This window comes from Sturnira hondurensis, unplaced genomic scaffold, assembly GCF_014824575.4.
Source record: "Sturnira hondurensis isolate 20B ecotype Veracruz unplaced genomic scaffold, ASM1482457v3 Scaffold0009733, whole genome shotgun sequence".
Lineage (NCBI taxonomy): Eukaryota > Metazoa > Chordata > Mammalia > Chiroptera > Phyllostomidae > Sturnira > Sturnira hondurensis.
In genome coordinates, this window is record NW_028082364.1 from 6,858,654 (window position 1) to 6,885,127 (window position 26,474).

General features: G+C 65.7%; 1 protein-coding gene across 2 annotated transcripts; it reads left to right on the forward strand.

Moving 5' to 3' along the window:
- Window positions 1-607: 607 nt before the first annotated feature.
- TTYH3 (tweety family member 3) lies at window positions 608-26,157 on the forward strand. 2 transcript variants are annotated; one of them, XM_037057923.1, is made up of 16 exons: window positions 608-938; window positions 13,103-13,122; window positions 13,184-13,333; window positions 13,435-13,546; window positions 13,704-13,924; window positions 14,231-14,326; window positions 14,536-14,608; window positions 14,885-14,960; window positions 16,761-16,816; window positions 17,332-17,424; window positions 19,408-19,500; window positions 19,704-19,840; window positions 20,408-20,581; window positions 21,261-21,336; window positions 21,999-22,099; window positions 23,396-26,157. In XM_037057923.1, the coding sequence occupies exons 1-16, from the start codon at window positions 816-818 to the stop codon at window positions 23,409-23,411; spliced, it is 1,617 nt and encodes a 538-aa protein (XP_036913818.1). In that variant the 5' UTR covers window positions 608-815; the 3' UTR covers window positions 23,412-26,157. The 2 variants fall into 2 exon arrangements, with proteins under 2 accessions (XP_036913818.1, XP_036913819.1); XM_037057924.1 differs by lacking the exon at window positions 21,999-22,099 and having other exon boundaries at window positions 609-938.
- Window positions 26,158-26,474: the final 317 nt, after the last annotated feature.

Genomic DNA, 26,474 nt, shown 5'->3' on the forward strand with positions numbered 1-26,474 from the left:
GCCCCTTGCTAGGCACCCTGGTGACCTTCTGTTCCTGGCCCACTGGCCTTGCTCTGCTCATGTCAAACTGCCTATCATACTTTGGTGTTCCGAGCACTTTACACTCATTGTATTTCCCTTTTACAGATGAGGACATTGATGCACAGAGAGGTTAAGTCTCTTGCCTAAGGTCACACAGCTCTAGGTAACCATGCCAGGGTCTGAATTCAGATCATCCTTATTTTCCGGACAGGCCACTAGGTCCATTGCTGCGCGCCCCCACCAGCCCGGCCACGCCAGGCCGGCCCCCAGAGAAGCTTAATGAACGTGCAGTGGTGGAACCGACGAGCGACAGCCCGGGTAAGCTGCAGCCAGCGCTCGGACCCTGGTCCCGGTTTGCGGATAAGGAGAGGGCTCTGATCCTCCTGGCCTCCCCTGCCAAGCGCCCCTCGGCCGGAGGGCGGAGCCACTGGTGGGCGGGGCTTTACCCAATGTACCAATGGCGGCGTTGGGCGGAGTTAGATGGTGGGGCGGGGTTAGTTGGAGGGGTGGGGTCTTTGGGTAACAGACCAATGGCAATTCGGGGGCGGGGCGGCGGCGGGCGGGGGCGCGCGGAGGCGGTGGCGGCGGTGAACAAAGAGGCGGCGGGCACGGGCGACCGAGAGGATCCGAGCGCAGCCGAGCGCAGCCGAGCCGGGCCGATCCGGGCCGGGTCGGGCCCAGGAGCGCGCGGGCTATGCGGGCTGCCAGGCCGGGGTCGACGGGCCCCTGAACCCGGCGCCCCGGACCAGCGAGGAGCCCCGCCGCGGCCGCGCGCCCGAGGCGGCCGGCCCGCCATGGCCGGGGTCAGCTACACGGCGCCCTGGTGGGTGACCCTCCTGCACCGGCTGCCGCACTTGAACCTGCGCTGGGAGACCACCAGCAGCCAGTTCCGACCCGAGGACACGGACTACCAGCAGGTGACGCGGGCCCCCGGGTCGAGGGTCAGGGTCCCAGGTCATGGCCCTTTCTTTCAAAGGTCTAAAGACACCCCTCCCCCATCGAGGGTCATAGCCCTTCTCCTTGTGGGTCGCCTGTCCCCTCCACGAGGGTCGCTGTCCCCCTCCTTTTGGAGGGTCTTAAGACGCCCCACTTTTCATCACGAGTCATTGCTGCCCCCCCTTCTTGAGGGTCTTCTCCTGGGTCACGGGTCTCCTCTTTCAGGGTGTAAGGACACCCGCTTTCCTATTGAGGGTCCACCGCCCTCCTGCCAGTTCTAGCCTCCTTCTGGTGCTGCTTAAGGCCCTCTTTTCTAGGGTCCTGTGGAGCCACCTCCCCTCTGTGCAGCCCCCTCTGCCAGCTGTCAGCTCCTGCCCAGGCCCCTGTCCATCACAGGGGCTGTGTGGGGGCTGGGCTGGGGTGGGGGTAGGAGGTAGTTGCCAGACAGAGCCCCCTGCCCATAGGACCCCACAGACCTGCTGGGCTGCCAGGCTGTGGGAGGCACAAACAGTGCAGTGTGCCTCTGGTGACACCTGGCCTGCCCGGCACTGGCTGCCAGGAGCCCCTGAGGGAGGAGGCCCAGCCACAGGGACACAAGGTGGGCCTCAGCCTGGAAGGCTGGAGGGGGCTGAGCCTGGGCAGAGCCAGGGGTGGCCGGGCCTTTCATAGCCCTCTCCCCAGTGACTAGGCTGTCCCCAAGGAGCCCTCAGCCTGGGGTCATACCCAACCCCAGCGCCAGCCCTGTCACTGGGCCACTGCTGTTTGAGTGGCTGTGGGACCAAGCTGTGGGCTTTCCCTTCCTGCCCCCGGGTCCAGATTCCAGCATCCTCTCGACTTGGGCGCCTGGTCTCCTGGCCATTGGAACCCCTCAGGGCCTCTGTCTCTGACAGTCGTTGCACAGCCGCCAGGGTGGTGTGGAAACAGCTTTGCTTGTTGAGATGGCCTGGGAGTCCAGTGTTTCATGGCCCATGTCACACTGCTCACCTGCTCACAGCTCCTCTGTTCCCTGTGGCCTCCTTCATCCAGGGGGAGAGAACCTGAAGCAGAGGGTGAGGGTGCCGCGGGCGCCCCGGCTCTGCAGGGGAGCCCCAGGCTCCCAGTCCCGGTGCTCACCTGGTGCCTGCACCCCATCCCACAGATCTGTGTCTGAGCAGGTTAGAGAGGGCCCAGGCACACCCAGAGACAGCAGGATTTTACAAAACCCCACACCTGCGTCCTAGAGGCCGAGCCCTGGGGGGGCGACCAGTGTGGGGGCTCCCCGGGAACTCTGTGTGCTGGCTCTGCCGCCTCTGTCCCGGGGGCTCTGCTTCCACAGGCCGGAGGCTGGGCCGCCCTTATGGAGGTTCCTTGTCAGCTCTGCAGCTCCAGGCAGCCCCGGGGGCACCAGGGGCGTCCAGCCGCACTGGGCGTCCTGCTGGCCCCTGTCCCTGCTGCCCACCACGCTTGGGCTGGTGGCCTCGCTCCTGCCCTCCGGGTGCCGTCCTTCTTGGGCCTCCCAGCTGGGATTCCAGGACACCTGGTCGGGAGTGAGCAAGGGGCAGGCCCATGAACGCAGGGAGGCCTTGGGGTGGCGGCCAGGTGTCCCTCGGCACAGCCTGCCCTCCTGTAGGGCTCTTTGCTCCCGAGAGGAGCTTGGTTCCTGCCCGAGCCCTGTTTCCTCGTCGCTGTGGGAGGCTCTGACTCACCCTCTCTCCTGCCTCCTCTCTGAGGAGCAGAACGAACCACTGAATAATTCACGGGGTGGAAACCGGCCTGTCTCCGTCCCCCGCCACCCGTGCTCCTGGCGGGGGGCTGTGGGGTGAGCCAGTCCTGGGCCTGTGGCCCGCCTCTACCCTCTTTGCTGGTGCTCTTGGGCAAGCGTGCAACCTCTCTGAGGCGTCATACCTCCTCCCAGACCCTGGGCTGGTGCACCTTGTCTCCAAGGTCGCAGCAGGGATGCAAGGGCCAGGGCTCCTGCTCCCTGCTGGGCAGACAGCAGAGGGAGCTCCCTCCCAGGGGGGTGGGCTGATGGGGCGCCGTGGGCCGTGGCTAGGGCCCCTTCCGTCCTTCCCTGGTGAAGCATTCCTTGCTGTGAGGGGCCACTGGTGGGTGGTGGACTCTTCATCTCCTGACCTCTTGGCTGGGGTACCCGCCTGTCTCCAGCCCCAGCCTGGCCTGCAGGGGCCCCGCAGCCCTCTCCTGCTGTGTAGGCTGGGCGCTTCTACCTTCTGAGCCATCCAGGGGAAGGGGGGCCCTGGTGCAGACTTGGGGTGGACGGGAGAACAGTCTTCAGCCTTCTTTGCTGTTTCCTGCCCCCCATCCACTGCGGGGAGCCCTGGTGAAACCCACTGGAAAGCCCCATGGGCCACCCTGTTTCAGGGCTGTGTGCGGACATTTATCACTAGCCCTTTGTGACACGAACCTGGAGATGGGGACCGTGTTCATTATAGAGATGAGCAAGCTGAGGCTCCGGGGGAGCGGGGACTGGCCCGGAATCACAGAGCGAGTGGGGGTTAGGCCAGAACCCTGCTGCCGGCCTCTCGTTCCCAACTCAGGAGCCAGACTCAGCTGGGCAGCAGGCGGCTGGGGGCCTCCTGGGTGAGGGCTGTCCTGAGGCCTCCCCGAGCCCAGCTGGCCCTGCACCGGGGCCTGTGGGCCCCTCCGCAGGGGTGCGGGTGTATGTCACCTCCTGAAGGTTGTGATTTCTCTTGGCTGAGGGTCTCAGGCTCCCAGATTCCTACCCAGGCCTCCATCCTGGAGAGGAGGGACTCCTTGGCCAAGGGTGCATCTCTTGAGGGCCTGTGGAGTCTGATGGATGGACAGATGGTGGGGGCGTGCGGTGCTGGTTCTGGGAGGCTGATGGGATCTGTGACGGGAGAAGGAGGCCAAGGAGTTTGGGGGGCTGCCTGTGCCGTATCCCCACCTGCCGCCAGGAGGGGCAGCCGGCCTGGCCCCCCTGGGGCTGAGCTGCCCCCCCATGCCTGGAGCTCCCACACACAGGGCAACAGAGAGGTGTTGCCTGGCCTTCCACAGAGGCCACGAGCCAGGCGTAGAACACCCAGCAGGTCAGTTCCTTCCTGGAGCCTGGCCTGCAGCGGGCACACCGGCCCATGAGCCAGGACAGATGGCGGCAATCGCCTCAGGTTTTCCCCATGTAGGGGCCTGTTTCTTATTAGACATGTGAGTGCTAGCGTGTTGCTGGCGTGACCCCAAAGATGAGAGGCTGAAGTAGCCGTGCGGAGGCCTTGGGGAAGAGGGCCCCAGGCAGCAGGAACAAGCACATGCAAAGGCCCTGAGGCAGGGAGGAGCCTGACCCCAGCCCAGAATTAGACAGTTGCTCTGGTCTGAATATGCTGCCTTGGGAGGTGGGGAGTGCTTTGTGCCTGGAGGTGTGCGAGCCCAGGCTGCTGGCCACTTGCGGGAGATGTGAGGCCACAGCACCTTAGTCTGATGCGAAGCGAGCCAGGTCAGCCTGTCCCGTCAGCAGGTGGCAGAGCAGCCCCGTCTGGTGGGTGAGTCTGGCCCTGGCGCCACCCTCACCTCTGATGGGAAGGACATCCACTCTGGTAGAACGACAGCACTTAGGGGCACTTTTCTAGTTCGCGAAAGGCTTGCACCCGCAGGGGCCGTTTGGCAAACAGGAAAGAGCGTGAGAACAGGAACAGAGCCTCTCCGGCCAGAGTCCATCCGAGCGCCTGTGCTGGGCAGAGAGGGGCACTCAGCGCTAGAACCCCACCGTGCACCCTTCCGGTCGCCTGCGTTCCATCGCCTGGTGTTTGGGCCTGTGTCCCTGGTCCGGGTTCTCGACGCTTGGCCTCAAGCGTCCCCCCCGTGTAGCGGTCCAGCTTCTGAGGCTGCAAGCGACGAAACCTGCCGCACGGCAGAGCACGTGGGGAGCTGGGTGGCAGCTTCGGCAGCAGCCCCTGCACGGACGGAGCTCAGGGCCGGGCTTCAGGGAGCAGGGCCCATGCGTGGGTGGGCAGGGAAGCCCCTGCAGGGCCACATTGACTTTGGCTGTTTCCCTCTTGGCCAGTGTCAAGGTCCAGGGGCAGAATCCAATTGGCAGCGCTGCGGTCATGTGCCTGCCTTTGGCCGGTGGATGGCTGGCCTGCTGGTGGCCTCCGCCGCCAAGCGCACACCTGAGGAGGGGCAGGCGTTGGTGCCCGACTCTGGGTCCTTCGCCTGGCCGTGTGGGGTGTGTATGGCCAGGCTCTGTTGCTAGGCTATCGGCTCCAGCTTTTCAAGGGTCTGAAGATACAGTGACAAGTTCTAGGGGACATGCAGGAGGGGACATCGCTCCTTCATCTCTGGCTAGGGGCTCTCGGTCAGGGTCTGGGTAGGCAGTTCTGACCCCCAGGCCATACCCACTCTGCCCAAGAGGCTTGTGCCGTCTTTTCCATAAACGGTTTTCTGGGCAGCCACACACTGGCCCTGGGGGGTGGGCACCATCAGCCCCACGCCAGCCAGTGAGCGCCCGTGAGTGACAGACTGCCCCAGCCAACGCCCCGCCCCCAGCGGTTTCTGGGCCCCCAGCTAGTGCGGGTTCAGCAGGCTGCAGGACTGGACCCCCTCCCGTCAGACACTCTGCTGAGTCCTCAGTTGGAGAAGAGGAACTGAATCTGCAGGCACAGACAGGTCACCAATATGGGAAGTGCCCCGTGTGGCCCCTGAGGGATCGGGGCACGTGACGGAGGCAGCCACGGGACCCCGGGAGCACCCAGTTGCGCTGCCTCCTGGGGTCTGCGGGGGCCAGGACATGCAGCCCTTCGATGCCTCCGGGGCTCCCCACAGCCTTGGGGTGGGCGACACCCTCAGTGGGGTGAGGCTTCAAAGGGTGCACACTGGGCACTGCCAGCCAGAGCAGGGGGGACCACTTCCCAGGGGACGTCCGGAGCTAAGATCCTGGAGAGGGACACAGGCCTGCCCTGGGTACTCTCCGGGAGACAGGGTGACAGAGGCCAACAAGATTGGGCCTCCTGCCTGCCCAGCAGGCCTCCCAATGGGTCCGCAGCGCGGCCGATGTCTGCTGAGGCTGTGGGGGTCCACACCACAGACAGGGTAGGAGGGCTATGGTGGGCTCCGTCAAGGCCGAGCCACCAGCCCAGTGCCAGAGCTGGGGTGGGCTTGGTGCCAGCCCGCCACGAGGCCACTCTTGTTCTTGTCTAGAGCCAGGACAGGCTCTCGGGTGTGGGGTGTGCCCCCAGGGAGCAGGGTCAGGTGGAGCCAGGGCCACAGGTGGGCTGGGTGGGCAGCATGGGCCCCCAAGGGTCCCCCTTTCCACTGCCCTTCTCTGAGGGCTGGGCTGTCGGTGCGCCCCTCCTCTCCCCCACCCACAGGAGGGGCAGGGGGGCTGTGAGGGACAGGGGTGCCAAAGAGGCTGTTTCCTCCTGCAGCCACCACTGTGGCCAGGCCTGTCCTTCGCCAGCCAAGGGCCTGGGGTGAGGCTGGGCTCCCCAAAACCTAGGTGGCCACTTCTACCTCAGAGAAGGGTGGCTGCCACCATGTCACCTGCCTGGCTGCCCGCTCTGGCCCTGTACACCCCAAGCTGGGTTCCCAACCATCATGAGGGGCTCTCAGTCCAGGCCAGGCCGTACCCCCCAGGTCACTTGTTCCTGGTGGAGGCAAGTCTGGTGGTGCAGGTGGCCTCTGGCCGTGTCTGTGGCCTGTGGCCGGGTCCCCCAGATGTGGCCAGTGGAGAGGCAGTTGCACACAGTCCTAGTGAAGGGCAGAGGAATTTTCTGGGTGTCACACTGGGAGGGACATTAGATCAGTGGGACGGAAATAGACCAGGCTGGCTGCTGGGCTCTCTGATGTCCACTCACACTGTGAGCAGGCGGGTGGGGGCAGGGGGGCTGGGCCTCAGCACTTCCTACACACTGGCCCCAGGCTGGGGGGCGGGGGGGCGGGGGTGCTGGGCCAGGGTCGACCCGCCCGTCTCTCGGATGCAGGGGGGCTGGGTGGGCATCCACTCCGTTCCTGGAGGGCGAGGCGAGTGTGGTGTGTGCCTGCAAGGTCCTGAGAGCAGCTGGTGTGTGTCTGTGCGCCACCTGCCGGCCTGGACATGGGTCCTCAGACCCATGGTGGGGGGGCTTGAGCAGAAAGTTGGGCCCCTCCCAGGCTCCTGCCCAGCCGGCTGCTGGCTGCGTCCTCTCAGGCAGGACCACGAGCTCACCGGCATGGAATTCACAAAACCCAAGCCCAGCTCAGTGGAAATCTGTTTTTAATTTCTGGCTGGGATCTGGCCGCCACAGCCAGGCGTGCTGGAGGGGTGGGGGGGATACAGCCGCACAGCCAGCGCGGCCCGGTGGCCCAGGCCCTCAGCGTGCCCTCGGCCTGGCCCGGGAGGCAAGGGGACCTTTTCTGGAGCTTTCCTCGGGAGGCCTGTGCAGCTCTCACCCTGCCCCTGTCACTTCAGTGTGGGCTCTGGGGGTCTCTTCTAGCCTCAGGTCCCTGGCCTGGGAAGCGGGTGCCCCACTGCCTAGGCGGCCTGGGGACCAGTGAGTCTGTGGCTGAGGCCGGGTCTCAGTGACGTGGGGCAGCTGTGGGGTGTGCGCCTTCCCAGCAGGGGCCCAGACGCAGGGTTCGGCCCAATGCCCCTTCCCGGACCCCCCCCCACACTCGGGCTCCAGCTCAGACACAGGGAAGGGGATCCCACAAGGCACCTCCTGGACGCCCCGTCCCAGTCTTGTCCTCTGAAGGAGGCAGTTCGGGAGCTGGGGAGGGACGCCCCTTCAGATACGATCCAGGGCCCACTGCCCCCCTGCCCTCCTGCTCCACCCTGCCCACTGGGCCCCTAGCTCTGCCCCCCAGCACTGCAGACCCAGGCCTGGGCCCTGCCTGCTCTCAGCTGCCCGCTGTCCCCACCCCTCACGGTGCCCTGCTGGCACCCACTGACCCCAGAGGACAGTTTAGGGGACACCACCTGATGCTCTGTGCCCTCCCGAGGCCTCCCCCCCACCGGCCCCGTCTCTAAGCCTCTAGGCCAGCCCAGCAGGGCTGTGTCTTTGGTGCCCCAGCGCCAGGCCCAGTGCCGAGTCCAGATGCCACAGGTGCTGCCCTTTCCAGTCTCGGGCTGGTGCGGGGCCAGGGGCCTTCTGTGGGCCACTAGGCCTTCCTGCCCCGGGTGGGGGCAGGGGTCACCAACATGAGGATGGCGGTGCACCCTGCCCTTTGCCCCCTGGTGGGCCTGCCCTCAGGGAGGGCTAGCGAGGGCCGAGCCCAGGGGGGCTGGCATGCGGGCCCTGGGCCTCGCCAGCTCCCGGCCTGGCTGGGCTGCTGCTCCACTGGGCGGGGATCCTGCCTCCTCCCCCGCCAGCTGCGTGCCCTCGAGGAAATCCCGGTGACTTCCACAGTGAGGCCGGCAAAGGGGGTCAAGCTGCTGAGCCCCGGCAGCAGGGTGCTGGTCAGGTCACTGTGGCACCCCCAGCCTGGTGGCCTGGGCCACGCTGAGCCTGCCGTTGTGAGCAGGTGGACGCACCCACGTGCACTGACCGGCCTCGGTCAGGAGCAGGCAGCAGGGGATGGAGAGGAGGTGTGGCAGGAACTGGCAGGCAGCCTACAAATCTCTCGCGTTCTCCCGTCTGTGGGGTGGAGCTGAGCTTCCTGCTGGGAAGCTTTTAGGCAGATTTGGTGGCTTGCCTGGGCCCTCGGGGGATGGGCCTGGGGCCTAGGCCCCTTGCAGTCAGAGTGCCAGCAAGGCTTGGGCGGACCCAGGAATGCCCCCACCCCTTGAGGCGCACCCCCCCTCACGTCACCCTGCCCAGGCTGAGAGGACCTGCTGGGGGCCGGGGCCTGTCCAGTTGCCTGACCGGCCTGGGCCTGGGCTGGGCCTGGGCTGGGCTGGGCTGGGCTGGGGTGGAGAGAGGCTTCCAACCTCCAGCTCCGGCTCATCAGTGCTTCCCAAGTGGGCGGGCTTTCGGGGGCCTCCGGGCATCAGAGGGGGTTGCATGGGCGCAGGCCAGGGCATTCTGCTGGGCACACTTCGTGGCAGGGGCTGCAGGGCCCTAGAGGAGGACGGGCATCCGGGCTGAGAAAGGAGCTGGGGGGCCAGGAGGGCGGGGGGCCCGGGTCCTCACTGCTCTGCCCTCATTGAGCCCAGCACACTCCTGGTGCTTCAGGCGGCTGGTTGCCAGCGCCGGGGCCGGCAGTCGGGACTTGGGCCTGAGCATCTCTCCTCACCCCACCGAGTGCTGACGTCCCTTCCGTCACAGACGGAAAATTCCGTTTGGTCAGAGCCCAGATGCTGATCAGACAGTTCCCATTCTCTTTCTGAATGGGCCCAGGCAGAAGCCCGGACGCCAGTCGGTGGGAAGGGGAGGCGGGCCCCAAGGGAATGCCCGCGGAAGCCCGGACCCTGGGAGCTGTCCTCAGGAAACTGGGGCAGAGGTCAGGTGTGGCACTGGGCCAGGGGGCTGGATGAGGTGGCCGCCCAGCCTGATGGTGCCTCACCTCCCTGTGGGGGCCCTGCCAGGCTGTCCTGGTACGGAGCCCACAGCCCACCCAAGTGGGGTTGCCATTTAACATTCCTGGGAAGGAGCTGTCCTGGTCATGACAGAGAGGAAGGGGCCAGCCTCTCGGAGATGGGGGTGGGGGTCAGGGGCCCCCGTGTTCCTGAGCGCCCGCTCTGTGCCAGGCCTCGGGGCCACAGGGCACCACCCCTGCCAACAGATGAGCCTGTAGAGGCCTTTCCGGCGCCCCCTGGGGGTAGTGTGGGCAGACGGATGCCGGAAGTGGGGTCCCCGTCCTCGAAGCAGAGGACAGACGGCTACACCCCGTGTGCAGGGTCTCGGAGGCTACATGGGGCCCCAGGGCCTCCACCTGCCACTGCCTCCTGGGCTTGAGGTACACATGCCCTTGGGTGCCCTGCTGTGATCCCAGGTCCCATTGTCACTTCCAAGGGCCTGGGCCTGGGGGCACCGGCCCCACCCGGACTCGGCTCCCCAAGGCAGGGCTGCCTGGGAGTGTCTCGTGAGTGAGGCTGCCCCCTGCCGGCTGGCCACTCGAGCCCCTTCCAGTCTCTGGTGGGTATCTGGTGCCCAGGGCTTGGGGCCCCACCACCCACGACCCCTGGAAGTTTGTAGCCACTGCTGGGAAGCTCACGGAGCAGCCCCTTCGTGTGCTTATGTGAATGTGGGTATGTGTGGGTGTGAATTTGTATGCTATGCGTGCGTGGGCATTAACATGTATGTGAATGCATGGCTATGGGTGGGCATGTGTGTGAATGTGTGAACATGTGTGTATGAACATGTGGGTGTGGGTGTGCACATGCTCACCTTGCCTGTGAGTGGCCCTGGGCTGGGCCGCCGGCAGCGGCGCCCCCTCCTGCCACCTGCCCCCGCCCAGGCTGCGTGCCCGAGGCCCCTGACTCCTCCCAGAGACTCCTTTCAGAGGGGCTGCTCCAGGCTGCTGCACACAGCTGCTCATCCAATCTGGGTGACCATCCAGGAGAGGGATGCGCCCGCCTCTGCTTTACACATGGAGAAACTGAGGCACGGAGTTTAAAGCTGCTGGCTCAAGGCCCCACGGAGAACCAGGCAGAGGAGCAGCTGGACGGCGGCATTCCCTGGGAGCCGGGTGCCCCTCTGGGGCCTCAGTTCAGGGGGTGGGGTGGGAGCCTGGCAGGAGGCCCTCCCCTGGGCCTCTGTCCAGCAGCAAGTAGGGCAGCTCTCAGCCTCCTGCTGGGGACACCCAGGGAGTCCCTCCTTTTGATCTGGGCTCCTGGGCCCGGGGCTCTGGCGGGGGCCGCGGCATGGCACCGCAAACCGAGAGGGGCCCAAACTTGGCCTGGTGACTGCCAGGGCCCTTCGTCTGTGTGAGAGTCCGGGGATGGGGGACGGAGGCGGGAAGGGCTCATCCCTCTCGCCCAGCCAGCAGGGCTGACCAGAGGCCGCACAGGATTGCGCGTGGACGAGCTGGGCTCAGGCCAGCAGCTGCCCACGCTCAGCTGGAAAGAGCTGCTCCCAGGTTTCTGGTTTTGTGTTTTAATTATAAAGGTAGTACATGTTCGTGGCTTCTTAAAAAAGCAGAAAAACAAACCAACAAAAAGAATCCAACAACCAAAAAGCTAACCCATTCAAAGCTGTAGAAGAAGGTTCAGGAACGCTGCCCACCCGCCCACCTCTAGGCCCGGCCCTGGCGCCTCCCAGCTTGCCTCGCCCCAGGCACTAGGGGCTGGCTGGGACTGTGATGCTTATCTTGCCTCAGCTTTCTCATCTGGTCAATGGGAGTGGGTGGTCCTGGCGCCACTGAGGCGCGTGATCCAGGTGGGCGAGCTCTCTGCCTCCTGTCCACAGGTCGGCGGGGAATGCTCACCACCAGGCCGAACTCCGAGCCCTGTGCCCCGACCTCGCCCCCTTGCCCAGGAGGGCCCTCGGAACCTGGAGCCTGGGCAGGCAGGGCTTTGAAGGGGACTCAGGGGGTGCAGGTTTCTAGGGAGGGGTATGGGGGGCCTGATGGAGGGGTTGGGGAGGAGCCGCAGTGGCAGGGCCTGGTGACACACTGGGGGCTGGCAGGTGGCTTTGATTCTGGAAGTGCAGACATCCCCTGGAGCCAAGGCCCCGGGTGGTAGACTGTGCTGCCCTTTGCCTCTGACCTGTGGGGACGGGTCAGAGAGGCCCTGTGGCACCCCTGGTCAGAGTCCAGCCGTGCACATGCACGCAGACCCAGGGAACCCACAAGAGGGCGCTCTTTGAAGCACCCTGCTGTTCATCGACTCCTTGAGTTGGACAGTGTTGGGTAGGGTAGGGCTGGTGCCAGATGCCAAGCCCCTTAAGGTGAACGTGCCCCCCACCACGACTGGGTCCTGGCCCTTGTCCCCATGACCTTGAGTGCCCCGGGACCTCGAAGGAGCCTTGGGCTGAGAGGTGGCTCTGGTGCCAGCCCCATGAGGCCTGCCCCCTGCCCCCATCACTGGTGAGCAGGGGCGGTCAGCTCTCTGGCCAGTGCAAACCCCGGCCCAGATTGCTTGGTGGGCAGTGCGGGGCCGCCAGGGGGAAGGGCTGGAGCAGCGTGGGACTGCAGCCTCCCAGTGGTGCCCTGGCCTTCCCCTGGAGGATGCCTTCCTCCCACGCTGCCTGGCAACCATCTCCAGGGAGACAGCCGCTGGGCCCGGGGGCTGAGATGCAGTCACAGTGCCTCTGGCCCAGCCTCTTGTCCCAGGGTGCCCCGCGGGCACCAGGCCCCAATGTTCCACCCCCAGCAGCTCCCCGGCTCAGGCCGACGGAAGGCCGGGTTGCTGAGCGCTCAGACATGGGGAGGGAGGGTGTTCCCCGGTCGTCCTGAGGTCCGGGCCTCAGGGCCAGCGAGGGCATTCGAGAGGTGCTGGTGGTCCCACCGCAACAGCGATGGGCCCCTGGGGTGGGCACCTGCACATGTCAACCTTCAAGGATACGTCCTTGAGCTGCTCCCAAGAGGTGCTCATGGCCCTCCATCTCCCACCCTAAAGCCTGTGCTGAGGGTCCCAGAGGGCCAGTGGCACAGGCACGCGCCCCCTTCCTCCATGCCTCCTCTGAGCTGTTTATCCGTGAAATGGGGCGAAGCAAAATGACCGGGGCTGGGCTGGCACCCTGTCTCACCGACCAGGCCCCATGCTAGCTCTGACTCTCAACCCTGTGAGCGCCCGCTGTGGGGGGCCCAGCCTCAGGGACAGGGGTGCCTCCCGGGACATGGTAGGGAGTTCTGGGCCCTCAGGGTCCTGGGAAGGTGGCCAGGCCCAGGGCAGCCTGAGTGCAATGGTGAGGATGGGGCTCCATGCCAACGGCCCCAGCGGGGCCTTTACGGGGGTGGAGCCTACCTCTGCCCCGAGGCCACCCCCCCCATGCATATCCTCGAAGGGGGAACCCTGCTCAAACATATCCCACCTTGGGCTCTGGAGCCCAGGAGGTGACAGCTCCCATGGGGAGGAGCCTGGGGCGGGGTGGAGAAGCAGACCCTGTAGCTCTCCCCACCTGGGCCCGCAAAGTGGAGCTTGGCTTGGGTCCCGGTGTGTTGTGCAGGGTTGAGGACCAGACTCTGGGTGACCACAGGCGCCGCACGCAGGTGTTGGGGAGCCACGACCCCAGAGGAGGGGAGGGCTCTTCGGGAGCGAGTGCCCGGTGCCTCGTTCTGGAGCTCAGGTGGGACGGGCTGATCCGGGACCCCACCTCCAGCGCCACTGCCCCGCCCGCAGGCCCTGCTGCTGCTGGGCGCTGCCGCGCTGGCCTGCCTGGCCCTGGACCTCCTCTTCCTGCTCTTCTACTCGTTCTGGCTGTGCCGCGCTGGCCTGCCTGGCCCTGGACCTCCTCTTCCTGCTCTTCTACTCGTTCTGGCTGTGCTGCCGCCAGCGCAAGAGCGAGGAGCACCTGGACGCGGACTGCTGCTGCACCGCCTGGTGCGTCATCATCGCCACGCTGGTGTGTAGGTGAGTGGGGAGGGGCGGGGCCTGGCCTGTTGGCCGGGGCGGGGCCGCTGCGGGAGGCCTGCGGGATGCCTGCGGCCTCACCGCGCCTCGCCCTGTCCTAGCGCCGGCATTGCCGTGGGGTTCTATGGCAACGGGGAGACCAGCGACGGCGTCCATCGGGCCACCTACTCGCTCCGCCACGCCAACCGCACGGTGGCAGGGGTCCAGGACCGCGTGAGTGCCTGCCGAGATGGCAGGGGGCTCTCCTTTCCCTGCTAAACCCCGTGCCTGCACGCGTGCCTGAGCTACTGGGAAGGGGCCCGGTGGAGGGACTGAGGGGTGGGTGTGTGCGGGGTGGTCATGCGCCGGCTTACGCGCCTGTCTGGCGCAGGTGTGGGACACGGCCGCTGCCCTGAATCGCTCGGCAGAGCCCAGCCTCCAGAGCCTGGAGCAGCAGCTGGCTGCACGGCCTGAGCCGCTGCGGGCGGTGCGGCGGCTGCAGGGCCTGCTGGACGCGCTGCTGGGCTACACAGCCGCCATCCCATTCTGGAGGAACCCGGCCGTGTCCCTGGAGACGCTGGCCGAGCAGGTCGACCTCTATGACTGGTACAGGTACTGTGCGCTCCTTACGGTCCCCCCCACCTGGCCTTGCTGCCCCAGGGTTAGGCTTTACCTTCCAAGGGCCAACTGGCTGCCAGGGCCTAGTGCCTGAGTCCCCTTTTATGGGTGGGTGGGTCTGAGCCTCCAGCAGCCACTGGGACTGATCCCAGCCCGAACAGCCCAGAACCACCCATGGGTGCCCCTCTGGGTCCCCAGCTGCTTGCCTCGACTCTGCCGGCCCCAGTCCTGATACCTGATCTGCCCCAGCACCTGCACCCTCCCCCAGCCACCTGGGGCCCACCTGCCCTGTGCCCGCAGGTGGCTGGGCTACTTGGGCCTGCTTCTGCTCGATGTCGCCATCTGCCTGCTGGTGCTGGTCGGTCTCATCCGCAGCTCCAAGGGCATCCTGGTGGGGTGAGTCTGTGTCCTGGCCTCCCCCTCCCCCATTGGTGGGTCAAGCTCAGGGTTTGCCTGGAGGCTTGGGAGGAGAGCCACAGGCCCTGTGTGGGCAGACCCACACCTGTGCAGAGGGAGCTGGCCTACAGCCTGCCTGGTGGCATGACTCCCGCCGTCTCCCCTGCACACCTTATCTGGGGGTGCCGACTGGCTCTCATTGTCCCAAGGGTCTGCCTGCTGGGGGTCCTGGCCCTGGTCATCAGCTGGGGTGCACTGGGCGTGGAGCTGGCTGCGTCTGTGGTGAGTGGCAGCCAGAAGGGTGTCCTTGTCAGCAGGGCCTGTCATGGGGGTGGGGAGGGAGCCTCAGTCCTCGCCCCTCCTGACTCCCATGGGACACCGAGGGTCCGAGGGTGGGCCCTGCCCTGGGGCACACAGCCCGTCCCTGCCACCTCTCCTCCCCCCCTTCAAAGGGTGCCTCCCCCACGAAAGCAGACCCTGGGGGCTCAGACTGCACCCCTGAGAGTGGAGGGGGACCCAGCTTGGTTGCCCTGTCTTCCTTGCCCGCATCCATTCCAGGGTTCCAGCGACTTCTGCGTGGACCCCGACACCTACGTCACCGGGATGGTGGAGGAGCACTCGGTGCTGAGTGGGGGTGAGTGTGCGTGCCTGTGGCTGGGCTGCACAGGCCCCGCTGAGTGGGGCCAAGGCACCCGGTCGGGGCACCAGGGTCAGGGTCAGGAGGAGGCCGCCAGCGACGGGAGGGGGCAGGTGACACGGGGGGCAAGGAGGGGTGCAAGTGATGGGAAGAGGTGACAATGGCTGCTTAGAGCAAGCAGCCAGGGCAGCTGCCAAAGACGGGCATTGAGTGGGAACAGAGACGGCTGTGCCCCGTGTGCAAAGGCCCCGAGGCGGAGACACACAGTGGGGATGTTGGTGAGGCAGAAAACACCTGTGGCAAGAGGAGAGGGTGGGAGGCATCAGGGCCTGGTGCGCTCAGGGCTTTGGACTTCACGGCAGGGGCCCGTGGGAGGGTGGGGAGCAGGGAGCTGTGTAGGGGCGAGTGTCTTCAAGCTTCTCTGGGCTGTTGGAGCAGCAGGGGTCAAGGAGGGAGCCGGCAGGAGACGGGGCAGCTTGCGCCCATAGGCGAGAGGAGAGGACAGCGAAGTGGCCGGGCCAGAGGGGGCGCAGATCTAGCGGGACCTGCCCCACAGTTCGGGTGTGGAGGGAGGCGGGCGGGCTCCAAGCTGTGTGCCGAGTAGAGTACAGAGCACAAGGGTGCTGACCAGCCCTCAAGGGACTGTCCCCCACGGTGCCCAAGAAAGCCCCAGGGGTGAGCGCACGGGCCTGATTTTAGCCCATGGTGTTAAGGAGTCATTTCCACCTAACCCCGAGGAGCCCCACCATGGCGGCAGGGGAGCCTGCTGTGCCGGGGGCTGGCCAGGCTGGAGACGGTTGTCCCCGCCGGTTGTCCCCGCCGTTGTCCCAGGCCTTGGTGCCCTCGGCCCCGCCTCCCCAGGCCCTCACTGGTCCTTCATGAGGCCCACTCGCCAGCCTCGTTGACAGTGGCTGACATGAAGTAGGGTCTTCGTGGTGTTTCCACATGAGCTTGAAGGGGCCCCAGAACCGAGGGGCTGGGTGTGGGTGGGGCCAGCCCTGCCCCCCCCCGCCCCTGTCCCCATGCCCATCCTGCTCTAGGTCCCCAAGGGCCCTCCGCAAGGGAGCCGTGTGGAGCTACAAAGCCAGTGTCCTATTCAGGGGGGTCTCTGACCTCCTAGGGGGGCCCAGAGGCCAGAGAGCAAGGAGGGGCAGAGAGCAGGTAGTCAGGGTTCCTAGGGTTTTCAGAATCAGAACTGTGAGTGGGTCCCTGTCTTTAGATGTTGGGGGCTGAAATGACCCGGCTTCAGTGGGGTGGGGACAGACAGGACAGCTGTGTCCTGCCCGGGCCCTCTGGGCTGCATCTCCTGCTCTTGGAGATGACACCCTGCCTCACACAGGGTGTTCTGCCCAGGTGGCCCATGAGCGGGTGCTTCCTGGGGGTCTTCTGACCCTGCAACCACCCCTGCCCCCCTGAGTACCCCGTCTGCTGCTGACAAGGGAGGGCAGGTATGAGGCTGCCCCCCCTCCAAGAGAGTCGTGCCCCTGGTAGGGGCACAGAGCAGAAGGGCCTGGGCCTGGCCCGGCTCCCTGGGGGCCAGGTCCACCCCACCTGTGACCATAGACACACACATGTGCACGCAGGCAGGCACGCAGACGTGCACCCACATGCCTGTGCCCACATGTGCACACAGATGCACGCGTACCCACACACATGTGTGCATAGGCTGGCACATGCAGGCCCACATGCATGCCATGTGGGCGCACATGGGCACACAGGTGTGTGCACACGTGTGCCTGTGGGGACACACACAGCCTCGATCACACGTGCCGCTCAGCCACGGCCCTCTCCCCACAGACATCCTGCAGTACTACCTGGCCTGCTCACCCCGCGCCTCCAACCCCTTCCAGCAGGTGAGAGCTCGGGCTGCTCCAGCCCCTGGGTCACAGGTTGGGGCGCAGGTGGAAGCCCCCCCGCCGCGGGCCCTGGCCCCTCATCTGGGGTGTCCACTGCCCCCCAGGTTACTGCCCTGGTGCCCCCGTGCCCCCCAAATGCCTGGGGCCCCTCTCATTTCCTGGGCTGCCCTTGGCCAGCCCTGCAGGGCAAAGCCGGTGGGTGGGTACGGAGGAGCCCAGGGGCACCGCGCAGTGCGGAGGTCCCGTGCCAGCTCCAGAATAAGTGGGCAGGTGTGGCCATGGTGGTTTCGGAGGGAAACCCTCAGCCCACTGCCCGTCTCTCCCCGTGGCTGTCTGGCCCTCGGGGTCCTGAGGACCACCCATCTGCTTGGAAGATGCTGCACCTCCAGGTCTGCAGCCTCTGGGTGTGTGGTGCCTGGGGCCAGGAGGGGGTGTCCTGTGTGAGGCAGGGCCTGGGGGGGGCGTAGTGGGCTGCCGGCCTCACCACCCCAGTCGGCCTCTTTTTGGAGCAGAAGCTCTCGGGCAGCCACAAGGCGCTGGTGGAGATGCAGGACATCGTGGCCGAGCTGCTGAAGACAGCGCCCCGGGAGACGCCGGCCACCAAGGTGAGGGGCGGGCACGAGGTGGCCAGGCGGGCCACGCGCAGGGGCCTCCTGCCCGTTCTTCCACGCAGAGGTTCCTCTGTCCCTCTCCATCCTTCCCTCCGTGTCTCTGGGATTTTTGGTGCCTTCTTAAAACAATTCTGCCCTTCGTTTTAAAAGATTTTATTTCTTTATTTTTAGAGAGAGGAGAAGGGAAGAAGAGAGGGAGAGCAATATCAATGTGTGGTTGCCTCTCACACGCCCCCTACTGGAGACATGGCCTGCAACCCAGGCATGTGCCCTGACTGGGAATTGAACCTGCGACCCTTTGGTTCACAGTCTGGCACTCAATCCACTGAGACACACCAGCCAGGGCTCTGCCCGACATTTTAAAAGTCGCACAAACTCCTTATATTAAAAGAATAGGGAAACTGGGAGCAGGTGCAAGGGCAGAATGAAGACCTGCCTGGCTGTGATTCCTGCACAGGTGCGCCCCCTGGGGGCGTCCTGGGGACCTGAGGCAAGGACTGTGCCTGCCTCGATGCTGGGTGGTCTCTCTCTCTCTCTTTCTCTCTCTCTCTCTCCTACATACACACACGGCACTGTCACTGCCACTGCCAGACCCCCCAGAGGCCCACATACTCCCCCACACCCTAGGTTAATGTTACTCCCTTTCATTTCTCATGTCGGCCAGGGCCCCCTTGGTTTTTTGCAGCCTGAGTGGGTAGGTAGGTGTGTTGGCGGCTCGGATGCCATCACAAAGTGCCACATGGGCAGCTTAGGCGTTTGTCTCCCAGGCTTGGTGGCTGGAAGTTGGAGACACAGGGGTGGACAGGGCAGGCTCCCCGAGGCCTCTCTCCCGGGCGTGTGGCCGGCCGGCCATCTCCTCCCTGTGTCCTCGCATGGCCGTCCCTCTCCAGGTCTGTGTCCCGATCTCTTCCCACAGGGACCCCAGTGAGACTGGCTTAGGGCCCCACCCACACGGCCATATTTTACCTTCATCATGTCCTCACAGAGCCTTCCTCCACGTACGGGCACATGCCAAGGAGCTGGCGTGAGGGCTTCAGCAGGCGGGTTCTGGGGGGACAGAGTCAGGCCGTAGTAGTAAGTCATGTTCTGAGACCCATTTCAGGTTGCAGGGGGTCCTTAGAAACCGCATCACAGTAGGTGGGTCAGGTCCAGTGCCTCATCCAGGGGGACCACTGTCACCCCTGGGGTGTGTCTCTGTGGCCTCTTTCCTTGGAGATGTAGGTGCATGAGTCCGTGCGCCTGGGCACACACGGCACAGACACGCACCCAACAACATGCACATGTGAATACACACAACACAAATACATGTGGTCGGGCTCACTCTACACAGTATTTTCAGGAATGTTTTGTCACTTTAAAAGTCGTGGAAATTTTTCCTTGTTTTTAGCTATTTCTTAAAATACGGCATTTAGAAGAACCAGGCCATGGCTGGCATGGCTCAGTTGGTGGGATAATTGTCCTGTCATCAAAGGGTTGGGGTTCAGTTTCAATTTCCAGTCGGGGTACATGCCTGGGTTTCGGGTTCGATCCTGCTCGGGGTACGTATGGAAGGTGGCCAATCAGTGTTTCTCACGTTGGTGTTTCTCTGCCTCCCTCTCTTCCTCCCTCCCTCTCTCTCTTAAAAATAGAAGGAACAAAAAAAATATCTTCAGGTGAGGATAAAAAAACACTCAGGCCCGCGGCAGGAGACATGAGGGTACATCTGTCCCTTCTGTGATGATAAAGGGACCACATAGCAGTGTCTGCACTGGACAGGCATTTGCGGGTCCTGCTGTCCCCCTGAGGCCAGGCCAGACTCTGGGGGTGCTGTTCGTAACAGCTGGGGATCCTCAAGGCCTGAGTGGGGATGGCAGGGTGGGGGGTGGTCTTGATGGCAGGGGCGAGGGGACAGAGACCTGGGGGAGTCCCAGGCACCTGGGGCTGGCTGGGGCTCCCCCTTCCAACATGGTGCTGACCTGCCACGGTGTGTGTCCCCAGGACCCTCTGCTCCGTGTCCAGGAGGTGCTGAACGGCACGGAGGTGAACCTGCAGCACCTCACGGCCCTGGTGGACTGCCGCAGCCTGCACCTGGTGAGACCGGCTCCCAGGGCTGCAGCTGGGAGAGGGCAGTGGCTGGGGGCTGTGGTGGGACCCAGCCCAGCCTCCAGGCTGGAGCGGGGGACGGTCCAGGCTTCTGTGAGCTGGGCTGCAACCCCAGCATGTCCGTCTCACCCCGCCGTCCCGCCTCTTCCCGTCCCCGTGGGCCCTGCCATCTCTGTTCCCGCCGGACTCAGGACTACGTGCAGGCCTTGACCGGCTTCTGCTATGATGGCGTCGAGGGCCTCATCTACCTGGCCCTGTTCTCCTTCGTCACCGCCCTCATGTTCAGCTCCATCGTCTGCAGCGTCCCACACACCTGGCAGCAGAAGAGGTGAGGGGCTCAGAGAAGCCCTCGGGCTTCCCCGGCCACGGCTGCAGGGTGTTTTGGGAACCTGCCTTCCCGACACCCCCGTCCTGGTCCCCAGACACAGGGACCGGTGCGTCCTCCCCTCCTGTGCACCACCAACCCCTGCAGTCTCTGTGAGGCTGGTAGGTCCTAGAGGAGCCCTGTGTCACAGGCGGGACACTGAGCCTCAGGAGCTCCCAGGGGGGAGAAGCGGCCCCCCTTGTGGGGCTGGCTCCCCGCCCACACCCTCCGCACCTCTGGCTGGTCTCAGAGCGCCTCGTCCGTCCCCCCACCCTGTGCGGGTGTGCAGGGCTGTGGTGGGGGAGAGCAGCTGGCCGGCTGGGGAGGGCCCCAGGTGGCTGCGGCTTCCGTGGCCCGGCTGACCTGAACCCTGAATGACAGCTCTTGCCTTCGTCGGCATTCCTACTCCATCCTGCTTCCATGTGATGGAGATGCCGCGGCTGCTGATGGAGAGGCGGTGACGGTGAGGGGGATGGTGGTGCTGACGGTGAATTCAGGGCCTGATCTTGTGCCTGGTGCCTCTCTCCACAGAGGCCCAGATGAGGACGGGGAGGAGGAGGCCGGCCCAGGGCCGCGGCAGGCGCACGACAGCCTCTACCGCGTCCACATGCCCAGCCTGTACAGCTGCGGCAGCAGCTACGGCAGCGAGGCCAGCATCCCAGCCGCGGCCCACACCGTCAGCAACGCCCCGGTCACCGAGTACATGTGAGTCCTGTGGAGGCGGGGGCAGCCCGGCGGGGGCAGACAGAGCCGCGCCAGGCCGGCCTCAGGAGCTCTGTGCGGCCACAGGCACCCCTGCCCCGCTGCAGCTGAGAAGGCAGGCTGAGCCTGTGCGCTGAGCAGGACAGGGTGTTGGAGAAGGGGACAGAGCCAGAGAAGCGGGGCTGCTGGGCAGAGGCCCACAGGAGGCCACACGGGGAGAAGGGCCCATCCCACAGCAGGGCCACATTAGGGCTGGGCCTTCCCCACACAGGGGCCGCCGGGGTGTGGGGTGGGCTTGGCCTTCTGCACCCAGGCAGACCTGGGTGGAGGCCACAGGGAGGCCACGGGGTCAGACACAGGGCCTGTGTCTACCTGGCCTCGGGGGTGTTGTGGCCCAGGGCCAAGGCCAGGCACGAGGTGAGCAGGTGGCCAGGTGAGGGCAGGCTCTGGTGGGGCTGAGGCGGACAGGTGGACACCCTTGGGCCCACTCTGAGCCCTGGGTTACTGTGCCGGGAGCTTGCCAGGAGGCAGCACCCAGGGACGGTAAGAAGGCCCAAGGGGCACTGCCCCTGCTGTGGTTGGGGGCGCCGGGCAGAGCAGGGTGGCACAGGGTTTGCCTGGCTCCAGAGCTGGGCCTCCGTGGGCCGCGACCACTCACAGTCCCTCTCTCCTCGCTCCTCAGGAGCCAGAATGCCAATTTCCAGAACCCCCGCTGTGAGAACACCCCCCTCATCGGGCGAGAGTCCCCACCACCCTCAGTAAGTCGGGGCTGGAGGGCGGGCGGGGGCGTCACCCTGCCCCCTGAGTGGTCAGTGCGGTCCTCTGTGAGCCTGCAGCTGGGTCCATGGGGCCGGGTGGGCTTGCAAGCTGGCCTCAAGGTACCCTGGGGCCTGAGTGGGCAGCAGAGGCCAGTGGCTTGGCCACTGGCTCAGCACCGAGGGGCCCTGGCTGCTTCTTTCCAGCCAACTTGCTTCCTCCTCTTTTCCTTTTTCTGGCGTCTTGAGCTGAACCCAGGCCTTGGCCCCTGGCGGCTCCAGACTGGCCTGGTGTCCCCTCGGCCATCAGGGACATGGGGAATGGGGGACAGAGCGTTTTTGTGCCAAAGAGAAGGAGCGTACAGAGAGCCAGGGCCCCAGGCGGGCCTCCTAGAGGCGGTGGGCTGCAAAGGACAGGGTGGCCAGAGGGGCTGAAGGTCACTTTGCTTCAGAACAAGTGCCCTGGTGTGCAGTGGCCCCACTGTGCTCTGCAGCAGAGCTGGCCTGGACCTCCTGGACCGGGGGTACCACAGGCTCCCCGGCTATCACCTGGCCTGCACTGTGCTCCGGCCCCCACAGCCGCCCCCGCTGGGCCCTCACCCTGGCGTTGAGGCCACTCTCTCTTTCTCTCTCTCCTGCACCCCTCCCACCCTGGGCCCTCCCAGCGGTATCTGGCTGCCCTGGACTCTGGCAGCCACACGGGCTGGCAGTTTAAGCCCCTGGACAGTGCCCGAGCGCGGTGGTGGCCGTGCCCTCAGAGTGACAGGTACTGACCCACCTGGCCCCTGCCCTGTGCAGCGCCTGCCTGCCTCGCCTCCGCGCCTCACGCCCTCTGCTCACTGCTGCCCGCAGCAGGGCTGGCCAGGGCCCGACAGAGGTGCCCCGGGGCCACCCCGGTCAGTGCTATGGGGCTACATAGGCCTGTATGCCTCGTGGCTTCCAGCACAGCCACAGAGACCTCTGGGGCCAGCCCTGGGCCATCACCCCCACATCAGGGGCAGAAAGACCCGCCCCCCAGCCCAGCTGCTGGCAGCCGCAGCTGCCCTAGTCACGTCCCAGCCAGAAGACCGTCTGTCCAGGCCCCCGGGAGAGCCTGGCCCTCGCGGCACGGCCCTGCATGTCCAGAAGTGCACATAGGTGGTGCCGACGAGCGTGTGGGCTGCGCCCAGCCGTCCCCATAGTGCTGTGCACCTGCATGGGCTCCCTTAGCGGTCTGGGCTGCTGCCCCCGCCCCCTCCGCATGCCCACGGAATGCCACGGCCCCTGGCACCCGCTGCTGCTCCTCCTGTGTCCCTCCTGGCCCCCGGCGGGCAGGACAGACCCTCCCCACCAGGAGTCCAGGGGGGCTCTCAAGGCCAGGGGGCCGTAGAGGGGTCTAGTGTGTGGCTGGGGGGTGAGTCTGCCAGACTCCCTGACCACTGCTAACCTGTGGCACAGGTCTCGGCCTTTGTCCCCATCCCTGTGGGTGTGAGACCTTTGCACATGGACCATCGCACACACCTCCTCCACATGTGGTCCTGGGCACACATGTACACTCACATGCAGGTCCCGTACACACATGTGCACTGAGCAAAGCCCTCGTGCCCCAGGCTGGAGGAAGGCAGTGAGATATGCGGCCTGCCCCTCCCCCAGTCACCTGTCCCTGCATCTGGGACCTGGGAGGAGGCCACAGCTGGTCCCCCAGCTAAGTGGCTGCAGCATCGCCTCAGCCTGAGGGCCCCACGCAGCTTCGGGGCTCCGTGTCCTTGTGGACCATTGGATTCTTCCTGGAACATGCCCCGCCCCCACCCTTGCACAGCGCCCCACAGCGGGAGGAAGGCCTGTGTGTGGCCTTCAGGTCCTAGGCTTGGGGGCCTTTGAACTCTGGTTCTTCAGAGTAGGCAGGGTGCTTATCTCATTGGGACGGGGCCCTCAGGGCCTTCAGTCCCTGCACTGAGCCAGCTGGCCCCTCCCAAGCCGTCCCCCAGGGCTGCAAGCCACACGCCCTGCCCCTAGGGGTGCTTGCAGCTGGCTGAGGCTGTGCCCACCCCCTGCTCACCGATGCCTCCCTGTCTCCCCGCAGTACACGTCCAGCATGAGAGCCAAATACCTCGCCACGAGCCAGCCTCGCCCCGACTCCAGCGGCAGCGGCCACTAGACGCCAGGCCGGCCACCGCCCCACGTGCCAACCGCCCTGCCGTCCCCAGGCCAGCACTGCGGCTCCCACCTCCCTCCAGGCCGCCCGCCAGGCCCTCCCCTCCTCTTCCTGCAGGAGCCTGGAGTTCCCAGCAGGGACCCCAACCACACGCCCGGACACCTGGCTAGCGCGGCCAAGGGACTTCCCAGCCCCACGCCTTCTGCCCGCCCAGGGTTCAGGCTCACAGAGCCCTGCTCCAGATGCCCCTGGCCCGCTCCTGCAGCCCGGGACCCTCAAATCCTGCAGCTTCCACCTCACCACCCCCTCCTTCCCTCCGCAGCCCTGGGGCGCTTCTGTGGCCTGGCGCTGGCGCCTCCCTGCTCCGCTCTGCAGCGTGTCCCTTCTCTCCCACCCGTCGGCAGGCCCCTCCCACCAGTGGCCAAAAGCCTCCGAGGGGCCACCTTTTCTGCCTCCGCTCAGCGTCGCTTTCTCCCTCAGCAGCCGCAGCACCGGGCCCTCCACACCGCGGGAGGCCCCAGGTGTCACGGCCAGTGCAGGCCGCTTCCCCAGTGCTGGCCGCCTTCTTGGTGCCAAACCCCCTCCCTCTCTCCCCAGACTTGGCAGCTGGTTCCAGTTCCCTCTTGCACTAACCACACTCATCATCTCTAGGGCGGGCCGGCCACGGGGCTGCCGGTGGGCGCACTCCCTCCCGTCCCCCTTCCATCCAGGACAGGTGCAGTGTCCCGGAGCCCGGGCTCGGGGGCTGGACCCGAGCCTCCTGTGAATGAGCCCCAGCCCCTGCCGCCCCCGGGGACTAACCACTAACCTCACCCCAGCCACCCACCGGGGTCCCCCGGCCAGGCTGACGAGTGTGACCCCGAGTCCAGGACAGCCGGCCGGGAGTCAGGCTGGCACCGCTGGTTCTTCTTGGGTGCTGCTGTGGGGGGCACAGGCAGCCTGCTCAGGCCCTGGAGAGCCCTTCCCAGAACGGTGTTGCCCCAGGCGGACTGAGGGCTGCAGGACGGAGGTCCCTGTGGCCTCGGTCTCCTACCTGTGAAGTGGGAGCAAGGCTCCCTCGGGTGCTTTTGGCTTCAGTGTACAATGTTTGCCGCTTCCTGCCCTGGGGGGGCCAACCCTATGTCGGGACAGGAAGGCCCCTGCCAGCCCCAGCCCTGGCTTGGCCGGCCTCTCACGGAGGGGCTGGTGCTGGCTGTGGCCTGTGAGGCCCCCGGCCGGGGTCCCGCAGAGGGAGCCAGGCAGCTGGCTGGGCAGTTTACAGACCAGGGGCGGCAGGGACGCTAACTCCCAGAGCGCAGGGCCTGCTGCGAAGAGGCCGCCTCCCTCCCTCTGGGACCCTCTTTCTTTGTGCTGGTGTCTGGGACCAAAAGGGCAGGGACCGGGCCGCATCTGCCCCACCAGGGGTCAGCCTCTGCCCTGGGAAGGGAGGGGCAACGAGTGGACTCACCCTGGGCTCCCAGCATGGCCAGACCTCGCTCTCACGGCACTTCGGGGCGCTCCAGGCCCCCAGGGGCCGGACAACGGCCCGCCTGCCCACTGGCGCCCTGGGCTCGGCTCTGTGGCCGTGGCCGGAGCATCCAGGCCTCTCTCCAGGAGAGCCCGGCAGTCCTGCGGCGCCTGCTGTGTGCTCCCCACAGCCCTGGCAAGGCCGCCTCAGGTGGATGTGGGTTGAAAGGGCAGCAGCCCTGGGGCACCAAGGGCACCAAGGGCACCACGACCCGTGACGACTTGGTGCCCCCCGTGTGGGCAGGGTGTGCCCGTGATGACCCCCAGTTTCTTCACTCACCGACGCTGGACACAGGAGAAGGGAGGAATCCAGGGGGTTCAAAGATGAGCTTCAGCCATGGGCCGGGGTCCCATATTGGTTTTACTTTTGTTCTGTGTTGGGGGCTCTTCCTGGCCATCCTCTACCCTGCCAGCCTCCCCACACCCCTGCATCAGTCCCCCACCCCAGTAGCCTCTCCACACATCCCCACCCCTGCACCGGTGGGCCTTGGGCCCCTCTGGCCCTGCAGCATCCTGGGGGGTGGGTCCTCGGCCCTGTGGGGGGCAGGGAGCCTACAAAGCCCCGCAGGGCTCAGCCCCCACAAGCTGGGTGAGCTGCAGGCGGGGTCGAGCTGGGACACCTGGCCCTCGGGCCCTGGTTGCTGCCCCGTAGTGAGTGGGAGGCCTGGTCGGAAGCCCCTGACCCTTCTCCTGGCCGCACCCACCCCATCTCACTATGCAATTCCCATCCAAGCACCCTGCCCCTGCCCACCCCGGATCCTACCCAGCCTAGGAGGAGAGTGGGTGGCAGCCCCCTGGGGGCCCAGTGGGGGCAGCTGGGGGAGGTTTGGGTTCAGCCATACCACCACACGCTCATGTTTGCCACACGTGGTCTCGAGATAATCTCGTTGAGACTCCACCCCTCCTGGCGCCCTCCCACCAGATTTAATGTCCGAGCTGACTGGGGACAGAGGCCTGAGCCACGGGTCTCTGACCTCTGACCTCTGACCTCTCCCGGGCCATGGCTGGATGTGCTGTCGCTGTGTTTGTTTTTTCTTTCTTTTTTTTCTTCCCCCAAACTGGGCTTGGGGTTTAATTTTTATATCTTTGGGGCTTTATTTTTCTTGGCAAATACTAAAATCTCATCAATATAATTTCCGTGGTTTCTATTCAGCTTGGGTTTCATGTTTTAAAATAAACAAATTTTGAAAATCAGGCCTCCCTTCCTGAGTCCGTGGGCAGGGTGGCCTCGTGCGGGGACCGGTGGCTGGGGCAGCACCGTGGGGTGGGCATCAGACCCAAGGTTTGGGGGCGGAGCTTCTGCTCCACCTTGCAGTTGCTCTGCAGGGCCTGTGGGCTGGGAGCTGTGTCTCGAGGGCCCCACGGAAGCCTGGATCTTCAGTGGACAGCCCGAGGGGACGTGGGTGGAGGAGCGGAGACACTGCCACCACCAGGAGAGGTGACAGGCAGGGGGCAGAGAGGCCGGTGGGGGAATGGTGGGTGTTGTCACCCGGGACTGTGG

Excerpts from the sequence above, each read along its gene's own strand:
- TTYH3 (XM_037057923.1), top strand. The coding sequence starts at position 816 with ATGGCCGGGGTCAGCTACACGGCGCCCTGGTGGGTGACCCTCCTGCAC. Across the intron at positions 13,334-13,434 it reads ATCGCCACGCTGGTGTGTAG|CGCCGGCATTGCCGTGGGGT; the intron begins GTGAGTGGGGAG and ends GCCCTGTCCTAG. Across the intron at positions 14,961-16,760 it reads GCACTCGGTGCTGAGTGGGG|ACATCCTGCAGTACTACCTG; the intron begins GTGAGTGTGCGT and ends CTCTCCCCACAG.